The sequence below is a fragment of the Gadus macrocephalus genome, chromosome 5 (genome assembly GCF_031168955.1).
Source record: "Gadus macrocephalus chromosome 5, ASM3116895v1".
Classification (NCBI taxonomy): Eukaryota; Metazoa; Chordata; class Actinopteri; order Gadiformes; family Gadidae; genus Gadus; species Gadus macrocephalus.
In genome coordinates, this window is record NC_082386.1 from 1,117,168 (window position 1) to 1,131,951 (window position 14,784).

General features: G+C 43.7%; 1 protein-coding gene across 1 annotated transcript; it reads left to right on the forward strand.

The window, feature by feature from the left end:
- The first annotated feature begins 911 nt into the window (after positions 1–911).
- Positions 912–14,128, forward strand: LOC132457111 (uncharacterized). Its single transcript, XM_060051131.1, has 5 exons — positions 912–2,188; positions 2,624–6,757; positions 7,173–7,296; positions 7,747–8,514; positions 9,004–14,128. Exons 2-5 carry the CDS (start codon positions 3,244–3,246, stop codon positions 9,644–9,646), a joined length of 5,049 nt encoding a protein of 1,682 aa, XP_059907114.1. The 5' UTR covers positions 912–2,188; positions 2,624–3,243; the 3' UTR covers positions 9,647–14,128.
- Positions 14,129–14,784: the final 656 nt, after the last annotated feature.

A 14,784-nucleotide genomic window follows, 5' to 3' on the forward strand; every position in this document is an offset into this window, starting at 1 on the left:
GGACAAGGTTTAAGCCGACTCTGGGCGCCCTCTATTGACCATACGCCACAGCCATGGTCATATTTTTTCTCAGCCTACTCCGCCGAAAGTCGTAGGTTTGAACATGTTTGCGAACATGCCCCACTCGTCTGTCATCAATGTACCCAGAAAGCGTCACTCCGCTAGACGCCAGCGGACGTTTAGCTACACATGCTACGCCGAGATACGCTCTGAGGTAGCCTCCCAAATGAGGTAGCCTCTGATTGTCCAAATGAACCATTATAATTTCACGGTTTGAACAGTAGGGTGTGCACCATAGATACATCAGTTCTTTCTATAGTAATGACTATTATATCTTGTTTTACTCCAATTGTCTCTGCAAGCTTGACAGATGACAATGCTTAACGTAAGGCTATCTTATCTACTTAATACATGACAAAGATATGATATCGCTCTTAGATGATAACAGTACAGTAATAATGCAGTGGATACGCAATGGTTCTCCTCATGCTCAATAACATTTGTGTAACGGTAAGCAAGATGGAAACAAGCATTATTTAAAATGTGTAGGCTCTATAGTTGACAACATATACCTTGTACCATGTACCAGCTGTAGACACCTCAGTTATGCCAAGCAGGGTGTGAGAATGAGTGCAGGAGAGTTAACCTGGTATAGGTATAAAAGCCACACTGCAGACAAAGTATATATGCGCATAGGTGCATATGTGTGTGCACAGGCGTTATGCAAGCCCGTTTCTGCGTTGCTGAAATCTCTCGCTACCAAATTGCACACATTTTCCTTCATAGTTGCATTGGCCTACCTCCCCCCCGCCTCCCTCTTGCTCTCCCTCTTTCCGCCTCCACACTAGAAGTGTGATGCCTACACTGAGGCGAGTCAGCCTCGTGTTTCCCTGTGTGGAGGCGATGAGTGGGAGGCAGAGGGCACGCTGAGAGGGTACAAGAGACACAGACCCAAGCTAGTGCGTGGGATAGATGGATAAATATTCTGTTTTGGATAAATGGAGAGGGATGGATAGATGGATAATCTGATACATGAGAGAGAGAGAACGAGAAGAGAACGAGAGGGAGGGGATTGATGGATTGATCGATATTTAAGTTCTAAAAGATATATCTAGATAGAGAAATATAGAGAAGGAGGAAATGAAGAGAGAAAGTATGGACACAAGGAGAGGGACTGAAGATGATTTACTGAGATAAATTAGGCTTGAGGGACAGAGACAGTGAGGCAGAGCAGCTGAATTGAAGAGGTGTGTGTGTGTGTGTGTGTGTGTGTGTGTGTGTGTGTGTGTGTGTGTGTGTGTGTGTGTGTGTGTGTGTGTGTGTGTGTGTGTGTGTGTGTGTGTGTGTGTGTGTGTGGGTTGGCAGAGAGAACAGGCTTGGGTAAAAAAAAAACACAACAGAAGGCATGATTCAGAGCAGAGAACTGAGAGAGACGAGAGAGAGAGAGCAGAGAACGTGAGAGAGAAAGGAAAGAGAGAGAGAGAGGAGAGAGATAGCTTAAAGAGAGAGAGAGAGAGTGAAGAGAGAGAGATAGAGAGAGCGTGGAGAGAGAGAGAGCGTATTGAGAGGGAGAGAGAGAGAGAGAGATAGAGTGGAGATAGAGAGAGCGTAGAGAGAGATAGAGAGAGAGCGTGTTGAGGGAGAGAGAGAGAGAGAGAGAGAGGGGAGAGGGGGAACAGAATCACATTCAGATAGACGAAGAAAAACAACCCAAGGATTGGTTTTTGTGAGGATATCGCCGCATTATTGCCAACGTCTTGGATACAGATATATATATATATATATATACAGGCTATCTGCTGGACCAGCTTAACGCCCATGTCTTTTTTGATGGGAAATGTGGCATTCGTATGGATGACGATATGGAGAGATGGACAACATTGACAGTTTCAAAAGATTCTTAAATGAGAACACTTTGAGGATGAGAGAGAGAGAGAGAGAGAGAGAGAGAGAGAGAGAGAGAGAGAGAGAGAGAGAGAGAGAGAGAGAGAGAGAGAGAGAGAGAGAGAGAGAGAGAGAGAGAGAGAGAGAGAGAGAGAGAGAGAGAAGCATAGAGAATGCAGTGACTTGTGGGCAAACTAAAGACTTGTAGAAAGACAGAACATTTGTATAAAGACACAACACTTGTTGTGTGAACATAACAGGAGTAATAATCCACTGCCAGATGTATCAGTCAAGTCATTGGAAGGTAAAGTATGCCTAATCCATCAAAATGAAATATGGTTTATTGTTGCACTCGCCTCTCTGCTCCATTACAGCAGAAGGAAATTGTCTTACCATCTGAGAATATAAGGCGCTCTTCGATAGTGTGTTGATAGCACTTCTTAATTTGGTTAATTTGACCAGGCATAAATCTTTATACCACCTCTATTCTGTTTCATCAACAGATGTGATTATGTTCCGAAGTCATAATTGTGGCTCTATTAATACTGTACTTGCTGTGTTTTGGTTGAATTGTCTTCAATATAATTATCTCCAATGAACCATAGATTGCATTGGTTTCAGAATATGGGAATATATCCTAATATACGTATATATTTTTATTATTTTTTATTTATTCATATTTAAAGTTATTTATGTTTGTTTGGCTTTTACCATGTTCTTTTTTTCCTTTGTTTTACAGCCAGAAAAACATACAAGCATAAAAACAGAAACGGCAGTCATCAATCATACCCTTCTGTATTCTTTCTGTCATTCTGCCAGTCGGCTCTTGGCTACCCATCTTGTGGCAGGTGGATGAAAGTCTATGTTGGCTGAAGACAAACAGTTTGAAAATCAACAATCAACAATCAGAATCCATCCAAATCCATTCAAAGAAAGACGCTTTTGAGGGAGGGTAATGATCCCGTTGGAGCTGCTGGTGTATTCTTGTTGAACTATAACAATGGACTTTCATGCTTGTTTTTATTGAAATGTAAAGAAAATAACATTTTGGATGGTGCATTTAGCTTTTGCACTAAACTTCAATATTTTTTTCAGTACTGTACAGTTACAATACATTACAAAAAACCTGTACTTCATAATTTTTAAAAGAAAATTAAGATACTCAGAAAGTAGGATAGAAAGGCTGACATAGTTTGGACAGCAAAATTGAGTATTCAGGAAGTTAAAAATTAGTTTTGCCATTAGAACGATTCAAATGGAGTGGACGGTTGATTAACTCAGTCAATCTACGCTTCAAAGATTCCACTCTTTAACGCTGCCCCTGCTGCCCCCTCCCACCGCCCACCCCCCCGGCCAACCATGGGCAAACCTCTGAGTCGCCCTGGATGTTTCCAGAAAAACTCCTGCTGCCGAGCAAAACATGGAGTAGGCGAGGGGGGTGGGGTGAGAGGTGGGGGCGGGAGCATCGTGGAGGGGGGCTATGGAGACGGCTACGTCCCTCAGCGCTCCATCTACGACACCATGTGCCTTAACCAGCAGATAGACAGCCAGCACCAGCTCCACCACATCGGCGGCTCCATGCGGGAGACCGGGGTGGAGGGAGCCTTCAGCTGCTCTGCCAGCAGCTCCCTCCGAGCAGGCCGGTCCCCAGGGGACATGTTCGACCAGCAGCCGCGCTCGCTCACCCCCAATCCCTCGTTTGTGCGGCGCTTGGACGAGAGGGCCATTTATGACTCCTTGAAGCTGGGGGTCCAGGAGGCCGACGGGGTCGACTGCCGCTCCCCGGGACGCTTTAAGCGCTCAGCCACTCCCTCAGTGTGTTCTTTCTCAGCTCCAGCCGTCTCCTCATCCTCATCCAAAAAGCACCACCATCAACAACAACTACAACAACAACAACAGCAGAAACTACAACAACAACAGCAACAACAGCAGCAACAACAACAACAACAACAGCAACAACAGCAACAACAGCAACAACAACTACAACAACAGCAACAGCAGCAGCAGCAGCATCATCATCATCATCACCATGGAAACAGTGGAAAGAACAGGGACGGACGCCACTCATGGAAAGTCATCACCCCCCCAAATCACATGGACTGCCTCGAACTCACGTCGGAGGACATGTTGGATAGGGGTGGGGGGTATCTGAACCCTGCCGCCTACCCTCCTGTAGGCAGCTCCTCGCTCGCCTCTCCTGTCGTTTCCCCCTTCACTGGTTCCCCTCACTCTTCAGGCTACCACACCCCCCACTTTTTCTCCCCAGCCAAACCTCGCCCTGTTCAGACACAGAGCTTGCGCTGTTCACCTCCGCACGTCACCCAGCCGAGACACTACTCTCAAACCCAGAGCCTCAGGATGTCCCCAACACATGAACTGAGCTACTCTCCCTACCGAGCCCCGCTGGTCCAACTGTCCGCTCGCGACCTCCAAGAGGAGATGAGGGAACGGGCCTGGGCAGGCAGGGCCGATCGAGAGCGGGAAAGAGAGTGGGAACGAGAGAGGGAAAGGGAGATGGAGAGGGGATGGGCTGAAAGGGAATGGGAGAAGGAGAGGGAGAGGGGCAGGCTGGAGAGGGAGAGGGCTAGAGAGCGGGAGAGGAGGGACACTTCTGGAAGCAGTTTTGGAACTTTTGGCTACGGCCGAACGGCTCCGCTGTGTTCCGACAGGGACTCAGTGTTCCTAGAATCCGACCAGATGCACGATACCACACCACTGCTGCCCCCCCAGCCGTCACTCTCCCCGTCACCTAATGCTGCACCCAGGATGGGAACATGTGCTGTTGGAAGAAACCGAGCTGGCTCTAAAGTTGGACCAGAAACCATGAGTGGAAGTGTGCGATCATCTAACAGTGGAGGTGGGGTTAGGCCCTGGTTAGGCGGTGAAAGTCGCCCTAGAAGTATGGCAGAGACACCATTCACGTCTGAAGCACACTTTGATCACCGTCATGAATCTTGGAGTAAAAGTCATAATAGGGTGGACGAAATAGAAAACCCGAAAGGAAGAATTGAATCCCAGTGTAAAAAAGGTCCAGAAAGAAGTTTATCCGAAAGCATAAAGCTATCTGGGATTAAGACGGAGAATTCATCTTCATCTGCAAGTAAGGAAAAACACAGAAGCCGGTCTGCGGTTGGAAAGAGAACTGAAGAAGTGAAGGTAGACTGTGAACTGAGTGCTGAGGCTAGTACCTGTGCTGTGCAAAAGGTTGAAAACAAGGTTGAGCCTGAGTGCAATGAAGACAAAATAATAAGATTGGATGCAAGGACTAATGGGGAGAATGAATCTGTGATTGTAGATGTACAAAGACCTGAGCAGTTAGATACATTGCAGCACCCTTGTGGGTTGGCTGATGTAGACGTATGTGCAGACCATGAAACAGCCATTGCCAAAACTGAAACTATTGTTGAATCTAAGGTCGAGACTGCACCTAAGACTGAGCATAGTTCCCAGTCAGGTAAAACAAATCCAGACCTCAATAGTGCAAGGCACAGGGATGGAAGGGAGACCACTACTGTTGATTGGGGTAATCCAGAATTTCTGCCATATGAAAAAGCTGAACAAAAGGTCAACATGGGCAAAACTGGATTTATTGCTCCCAAACCAGATTTTGATAGCCAGAAGTTATCTACCCCCAAACCCAACAGTAGAACTCGCCCTGGAACAGCTACAGGCCTCCGTCCAGGACTAGTCAGCCCCAAACTAGACAGCAGGTTCGGGGAGCAGGATCCGGCAGCACCCCCAGATGGCATGGAGTCCACCTGGCCCCGGAGAGTCATTGTCAGAAAGAGAACAGTTCGACAAGGCGGCGCACTGCACAACCTACCCATCCTCCCACCACTCCCATCTGTTCTCACTGCACTGGAGAAGAGGTTCCCACACCACCTCCCACGTCTAGCTCATCATTCTGAGACTCCTTTGACAAATCTGATTGGCGCAGTAGGGCGGTGCTCTTTAAAAGAACCCTCCCATCTAGAGCTGGGTCTCTGTGCCACTGTAGTAAGCAGAGCGTCATTGAAGGAACAAAACTTAGAGCAGTGGAGGGCCACCAAAGAGCATAATGATCTCAGGATGCAAAGCAGAAATAATAAGAATCCAGAAGAGTCCACAGCGGAGAAGGAGGAAAATAAGGTGAAACGTGTAGAGCATGATAAACTAAAATCTAAAGAGGTGACTGGTAGTGCTCAGGGAGAAAAGCATGACAAAAGCAATAGCTATCAATGTGAGAAGAATTATGGTGTGGTCAAAGTAGAGCATGTCATAACAAAACAGGTAGAATCAAGAGACATTGCACAAGTAGATATCCAAGACAGTGTGAATCAGGAGTACTTGTTAGCGTTAGAAGTAAAGGGGAACAAGGCAGAAGAAAGCACAAGCAAGGTGATGCCTTCACAAGAGCAACCCAAACCAAAAGAAGATAAGGTTGGCGGTAAACCAGAAGTCAGAATAGATGTAGAAGGAGAATGGATGGAAGAGAGGGATGTTGGCGGGATGGCCGGGGAGGTGGAGAGCTGGGATGTGGTGCTGAAGATGGTCAACACCATTTGGGAGGATGGCTGGGCCGGAGGCAGAGCTGCAGGGCCAGTGGAGGAAGGCGACACCGGCTCCATATCCGGTTCCTTGCAGCGTTGGCCTCTTCTCAGACCCCCTGCAGGCTTTGGGGGCTCCCACCCATCGTCCTCGGCTGCTTCAGAGCTCAGCTTGACCGAGCTGGAAAGGAGGGCCAGGGAGCTGGACTCAGACCTCGAGCATCTCGACCTGTCCCTGCCCCACAGGGAAGCATACGGTCTGATGCTTCCCAAGCCGCAGAAGGAAAGGACCGACATGTACCAAACGCACCCGGGACCCCAAAGAGAGAAAGGTGCTTTTCTCACAGGTAGGTGTGCTGCTTTATAATAAAGAGGCATACCATTTTGCATGTGCTGAGTTGGAATTGTTTTCTAATTTTCTTTTGACTATCCAAAAGACAATGCCGATCCCATGAAAAATGCAAGGTTTCAGGAAGAGGGCAACCTCGTATTAGTTACATTCACGATTTCTCATTGTTTATTGATGAAGATCTGTGCCAATGCATGAAATGGCAATATTGATACAAGCATCATTATGACCCATAAACCTGCTGATAGGCTTTGCACAATATAAGCAGTTCACTGCCTATCTGCAGTCAGTCAGAGAACTATATGGTGATTTTTCTAAATAACCAACTGTAATCATCAATTGACAGCAACCGCTCAGTTCTTGGCTGCCATAGACCTTTCTTTCCTTTGATCTGCTTCTTCCCTTCTTGATAGGTCTAGGGAGCAGGTCTCAGGTCCGTCTAGAGATGGTTCCTACCATTACAGAGAAGGTCAATACGGACGTTGACACCAACTGGTCAGAGAAGTCTGATGCTGGGGCACCTACCATAGGCATCAGGTACTTTTAAAAGCTAAATGTCCTTAGTTACTCCCACATTTCAGTCTGGACCAGATTGCGTCTTAATGACATCCCATTTGTTATTCTTTCTATCTAAACTGCTAAAACCAATACACTTTTATACTTATTTGTATTATTATCAACAACAATAATAAGTAGAGAATGACTAAGACAAATAAGAGTAAGAATTCCGACCTGGGGTCATAATTCCCTAACCTCAATTTGATGGAAGAATCAAGAATCAATTGGATTTAATAATGTTCATCACTGGTGATAGAGACTAAACATGATAAATACTAGCTTTTACTAGTAACCCAGCATTCAAATTTCACTCACAGGTAATGGTATTGTTTTTTCTTATTGCCTCAAATTAGTATAAAATGATGTCACTTAATGTACCTAATACACGTTATGTTGCCATCCTTTTGAACACAACATCTCTCCCTCTAGCTCCACTAAAGAGGACAGCTCTCCAGACTCAAACCTTACCTTAGAGTCGGATTCCAGCGGCGTCTTCCTTTCCATGTCCAATCAGAGCCAAGACGAGATGGGCTCTGACAGCGATCAGCCAATGAGTGGTTCCGACTTGGGCAGCAGCAGCACATCATTCGACAGAGATGGGGAAGAGGCGGGTGCAAAAGAGTGGGGACGTGAGGAGAGTGCTGAGCTGGACTGGTGCTACCCTTCACTCCTCGACCCCTCTTCACATGAACATACAGCAGAGGAAGGAAATGGAGATGAAAACAAAAACCCAAGAGATAAAAAAAAAGAGACTGTATCCATTAAGACCTCAGTTCAGATGTTCAGTTCAGTTTCGCTCCCAACATCCCCTTCCAAACAACTAATCAAACAATTCCGCAATCCCAATCTACCAATGAGAAGCTCGGGATTAGATTGTGGTGACTTGGATCCCTTTATCCAATCAGATAGCTTTGTTTACCTTGCAGTATCCACAAGCTCCAGCCCCCAGGCTGAGAAAACCGAAGCCATAGACAAACCCCCCCATGGGGCCATCCAAGTCATCTCAAACCAGGAACCCAGCTTGCCCCGAGCTCACGAGGACTCCTCCCCCGCACAGAAGGCTGTCGTCAAGGTGACTCATCTTGTGCCCCAGCGTCCAGAGGGAGAAGACTTCCTGTCCACGGATAGTTTTGTTTACCTCGCTGCTCCAGCATGTCTCTTACTGGGCCCAGAAGGAACTGCACCCTACGGTACAAGGTAATGGACTGCAGGGCTACAATAGAAATCCTTATTATATTATTTATTGATTTGAAAGGCCGAAATCGTACCTAAAGTAGTCTCATGTGTAAAATATATTGTTTATATTAGGGTCCTTTGGACAGCAAAGTTTTGGATTGAATCAAGGATGATCATGGGAAGACAGGCAGAAATTGACCAAGCATCTTCAGTCAGCCGAAGGGTGTACATGATTCTTATAGGGAAACTTTCACATCCTGGGCAGTATCAACAAAGGAAACAAGGTTAGGGGAGTGATCATTGTGGAGAGTTGACATGGCCAATGCTTACTAGCTTAACACCTTTCAATCGGAGAGAGGAAGGGAGCTATCTCTTGGTGCAAGGATAATTAATTCAAAAGGCATTTTTTAAATGAATGTAAACAAGGGTAACCTTGTATTTAATTGTATATTATTATCAGGATTAAGTTTCCATACATGATTATTCTCTTATTGATATCCTCTAATGCAGGGACTCTGATTCGGACAGCTCTGGATCTGGCGCCGCTGACATGTCGGTGCTGGGCTGCGGATCCCTGGCCGGGGACAGCGACTGGGACTCGGACGCTTCGGACTCTTACCCCCATCGCCCTTCTTCCAGAGTCCCCGGGGCCAGCGACAGGCCTCCGTCTGGCCCCGTCCGTCCGAAACGCCACACTGAGCCCAGCTGGGACCTGTTCCAAGATGTCACCGAGCCGGAAGTACTGACCGAACTGCTCGACGAAGAAGGCCACGAAGAAAGCGACGAAGAAGGCGATGAAGACGGTGCCACCAGCGGCAGCAACAACCTTAACAACAATGTCACCACGGTTACAGTTGCGGCTACAACTATGGTAATAACCACCCCCGGGTTTGTCAACGAGGTGACTCCCGAGCCAGCAGACGAGATGGCGAAAGCCGTTGCGACGTTGGAGCAGGCGTCCACCACCAAGAAGGTGACATGGCAGTTCAAGCCGGCGCAGAGATCTGTGTGCACAGGAAGCAGGAAAGAGAAAGAACCATCAAGGTCGTCATCACTGAGGTACGCCGACCAGGGACCGGAAGAGGCGCACTGTCCCTTACCATCGTCGCCCTCTTCTTCCTCCTCACCATCCTCATCATCGTCCTCTGGTTGAGGTGCAGTACAGACACAGTTTTCCTGGTCTTACTATTGGGTCTCAGTGTGTGTAGCGGTACGGGTGTAGGATATCAGAATACACACAGGCTTAAGACCCTTATATTGAGTTCAAAATGTTCCAACTCGGGGATTGACATTTTAACTCGCATTGCTGCAATAAAAGAAAAGTTTCATATTTGAGTATACAAAGGCACTAAATCTAAAAAAAAATGAAATTTGCTGAAACAAATGCACCAACAATAAATTAGCCAACTGAATAAGGATTTAGCATTATTTTTTGCATAAAGATGGGTTTCAGATTATATATAGTACTATGGTTTACTGCACTTGGGAATATAGGGAGAATATTCTTCGAGGTTGCTGTAAGAAATGATTTCCTTTAGCATCCAGGAATAATAAGTTAGTGGAAAATGAAGGGAAGGTTTATTTCAGCAAAGGCTTTTCGTTTTTTGTTGTTATGGCTAATGCTAACTGTAAAGCTGGGCAACGTAGATGGTTTATATTTATGGTTCATGGTTATGGTATATGGTTTGTATCAATGTAAATACACATACATTTATATTGCTGCTGCTAATTCTGTTTGTACCACTTGGACAATGGATAGTCTACTTAAATGCAGAATGGGATTCACATTTAAGTTAATACTTAAGGGACGGACGTATCTAACTGATGATTGATTTGACCCGAACGTCATAATAATTTCATCGACAATGTTAACTTTAAGAAAAGGCTCCTTTTGTGGCAAAAATAACATAACATTTTGTATTTTGTATCATATGATCAGTTATATATTAGCGATTTTGAATGTATTACATTTATTATACTCTATCAGCTAAATTCCACATTTTAACCATCCCATGGCATGCTACTTTATGATTGCTTTTATATAGCTGTTAGTGGGCACCTAATACAGTACTTTCAGCCTTGGGGCAGAATTACAGCCACTGCGAGCCAGTCTCACAATGAGCTTCTCACAAACATGCTGTTTTTTTAGAGGTGGATCAATGTGGAGGGTTGGGGTGTGGCCCTGAGCAGCTTGCGGCCACGGTACCATGCGCTCGTGTTTACAGTGGCTGTATCGCAATGGCGAGGCGCACACAGCTATTGGCCGTGTTCTGTAAATATTCTAGAACACTCCGGGTGCTCCGGCGGGAGTACTGGAGCTCTATATCTAAATAATATCATATTATACATAGATATCTATATCATATAATGTATATTATCACTGCCAAAACTGTGTGCGCCTCCAGACGATATTATGAATCACAAACGTCTGCGTCGGGTTCTCTGATGTCTCTGGTTCTTCCACTTCCCCATCAATCTGAAGTAGACTGAACCGCGACATCGGGGAGAAAGGGATCGTTGCCCACGATTGTCTCCCACCGGAGCCCCGCTGCCGAGGCACTGGGCAGCGGGCAGCAGGGCTCCGGTTGGAGACAACCGCGGGCAACGATCCCTTTCTCCTCCATGTCGCGGTTCATGTACTTCAGGGAGTCAAAGCCAAAGTTAATTTCCCCCAATTCTTTCTCAACCATGGCTGAGATAACCCACACTACGAGACTCGTTGTGTAAACACCAGAGACGTCAGAGAACCCGACGTGTTATGCGCCATAACACCAACAGCAGAACGGTTATCCAAATAACAAGTGTAAAACATTTGCGTTACAGTCTGTGTATTCACACACACACACACACACACACACGTGGTGCTCACCCGGTCATAGCTCATCGTCTCATTGGCAGGCCGAATTCTCTGGGTGGGCAAGGCAGAGAAAGGGGAGGTAACTTGGCACCCTATGACGACATATGGGGCCACATTCCAAATCGGAGCATCTGAGCTTTCATTTTTCGGAGGCGGAGCAGGATACCTAGTGCACGTTTTACACCTAACGCCATTTCTAGCTACTGGGGGACCATAGGCAGGCTAGGGGAACTCATATTAATGTTAGAAAACCTCATATAGTCAATTTTTTTTCATGCCATGGGACCTTTGAGAAGGATGTTAATACATGTATTAGTAGGCAGAGCAATATGACTGAATACAACATGTATTTACAAGTATAACCAATCTGCAGAAGAGAATGGGTCATGCCTTCAAATAATGACTAATAATCCCTTTTATACGAATCAACTTATAATTTCTATGAAACATGCAAAATCTTTAAACAATATTGGAGCAAGACAGGGTGTATAATTCAGTGTTGCGAAGAGCCTGCATACATGTTCTGTTGAAGCTGTGCTGAGAGAGAAAGGCTCTAAATGATGAAAAGGCTTTAAGGCAACGCTGCAACGGCAAGCTAGTGATGGAAGGACAAGTGAAACACACGACTCGTAAAGTGCTGTGTTGAAGGACATCTGTTTGTTAAGAGTTGTTAGCCTTAATGTTGTTAGCCTTATAATGAAATATGTTGTTTCTCAGTTATTCAATATGATTGTTGATAATTTACTTTCAGTTGTTTAGCTATCACTTATAAATCTAGTATTAATGCATTAATAATGCATTTTAAAGCAGTATGTTTGCTGGTATACTGGCTATTAGCACAAATAAGACAAACCCAGAGAGATACCTGAAAACCACTCCCCTGCCTGGTCATGATGGCGTGATTCAGAGAGGGAGTGCAACCTCTACATTGGCACAATAATTCGGCATTGTTACAGTTTGCAGCTGCTTTGCTTGCACCTCCCCCCCCCCCCCCCCCCCCCCCGCAACCTCCCCCAACAATACTAGGCTTCACTACCATAATAAGCATGTTTTCCATAGACTATCATTGATGGCATTTTTATGATATATCAAGGCTTACAGGACTCAACATGCAGAGTGTCCTTTAAAGGGCATTGAGTTTGACAGTGTCAGTCCTTGGGTATGAATATCTAATTATGAAAATTCTTTAGTCTTCAAATTACCTATATTATTATACATTAATGATTTTATTTTCCGAAGGAGAATGTCTCTTTATTGACATTTAAAAACAATAGTCAAGTGTGATTTAATACAATTTTGGCCTACATATTGATGTTATACCGTCATGTTGAATATATCTAACATTAGCATTTTTACCAGATTTGTGTACAGTATAAAGACACAGCAAGACAAAGTAATGTTTATACATATTTAAGGAAGCATGCCTCCCAGACTTGGGATCTCTTTATGAACTAACAGTGCATTTATCTTAAGCCACAATTCAAACATGTCGCCTTCATTGTGGTTCAATACCAGCTCATGTTTAAAGATGTCTGGCATGTTAAAATGGCTAAATTATCAAGAGTCACTGCTCATTGTTTGATTTAGCGCTTGAGTAAAGGCTGCATATGGAAATTATAAAATAGATGAAATACAAAATATCTGTACATGATGTACCTCATAATACTCTTATTTGAGTATTTTTTTAAAGGTATTTAAGTAAAAGTGATGCAGCTTGAAAATAAGTACATTTTCATAGATTTCGTAAAAAAAAAAGGTAATTGCTTTGAATATTGGAGTGGTTTACCTATAGCACTACTTCTGATATTCTGTGTGTAAGTGTTATTAGTTTATTAAGCCATTTGTATTTCCTGCAGACACAGGCTACTTATTTGTTATAACCAAAATAATAACAGAATGCAGAATAACTCGATAATTTAAAAAACTTGTTCATTTATTTATTTTAGCAAAAAGGTGTTTATGAGACCATCCAAAACTGACATAAATTTTTGCACAAAAAAAGGATCCCCATTCGAACACATTAACAGATGAATTAAGACATTTATTTGGCTTGTAATTGCCTACAACTGCATCAAATGACAGCACTGTCCAGTTTTACCACTGTTTTGCCATCCATATAATAATAACCTGAATAATAAGAACTATGGAAAAGATTGGAATTAGCAAACTAAATAAATATTTTAATTGCTATTAGTTCGTCGCCTATAGCACCTCAACACTTCAGCACTCTTTTCACCTATGTTCAAATTCCTAACCCAAAAAATAAATGCTAAAACATGTTACTTTGCAAAATCATACGATAGCCCTAAAATATGATGTTTCCATTGTTTTACATATTTAAACATATTTTTTTACCGGCAACGTTCCCAAACAACATTCCCAAAAAATAATCTATCCGTTTCTATGGGTTATATTTTGATGTTCATGTAAATTCTGTAAGAGATATGTGTCTATTACGAAGTAGGACAGAGGGGAAAATTTTTAAAGAAAAGTTTATAATCAAAGTGAACAGTTTCAGTGTGGCTTATCTTGATGGTAAAATGTAGATAACTGTCACTTATTTGCATCACTCATTGTTCCTTAATATCATTTACAGAGCCATGTCAATGATATTATTGAGAATGTATTTCAACTCATCAACTCATCTCAAACAATAAATACAGATATTTTACCCTGCATTGTCCTCTGAGGGAAATAACAGTGTTTCACATGCAGGGTTCATGCAAATATATTATTATTAAAAGCTGGAATTTATGTTAATAAATATTTGTGGGTAAATATTTGAATCTTTCTTGAATTATTTAGGTGACAGTGGGCACACATAGATGCACACAATTTTCACACATGGATTTATTTTTATTTGCCATGCCGACTATCAGATTTAAAAAAAAAAATCACCCGATTCACTCACTCACATTCATACGCACGCACACAGCTTGCAGTGCCATCTGTGTATTTAAGTAGTAGATCGCTGTGTCTGTTGCTGTGTCAATTATGTAGGTCTACCATCTATTTAAGGCTGATTAATTAGAGCAATCCAAATACAGCCAAGAGAGGAGTGGATTGAAGAGACGGAGAGGAGGCTGTCGAGCAACTGAAGAATGAGTCTGATGGAAAGAGAAGAGATGGAAAGAAAGAAGATGCAAAGACGGTAAGAGTGAATTAGAGATGAAGGAAGAATGTAAGTAGGATAGGGACCCTCTTCATTAATAAATTAATAGTTAATATGTGCCATAGAAACCATGAGGCTCAAGTGAGTTTTAAGGCCGAATTACACCACTCTGTCTTTCATTGAAGAATTGGATGCTTTTAACTGACTGAACTGAGTCAATTTTATGTTTCAACAATCAAAACTACAATATATGATTGCTTCATATACGACTCATTTTATTGTTGTATGCCTATTTTGTTTTTACACCTAATATGTAAAATCC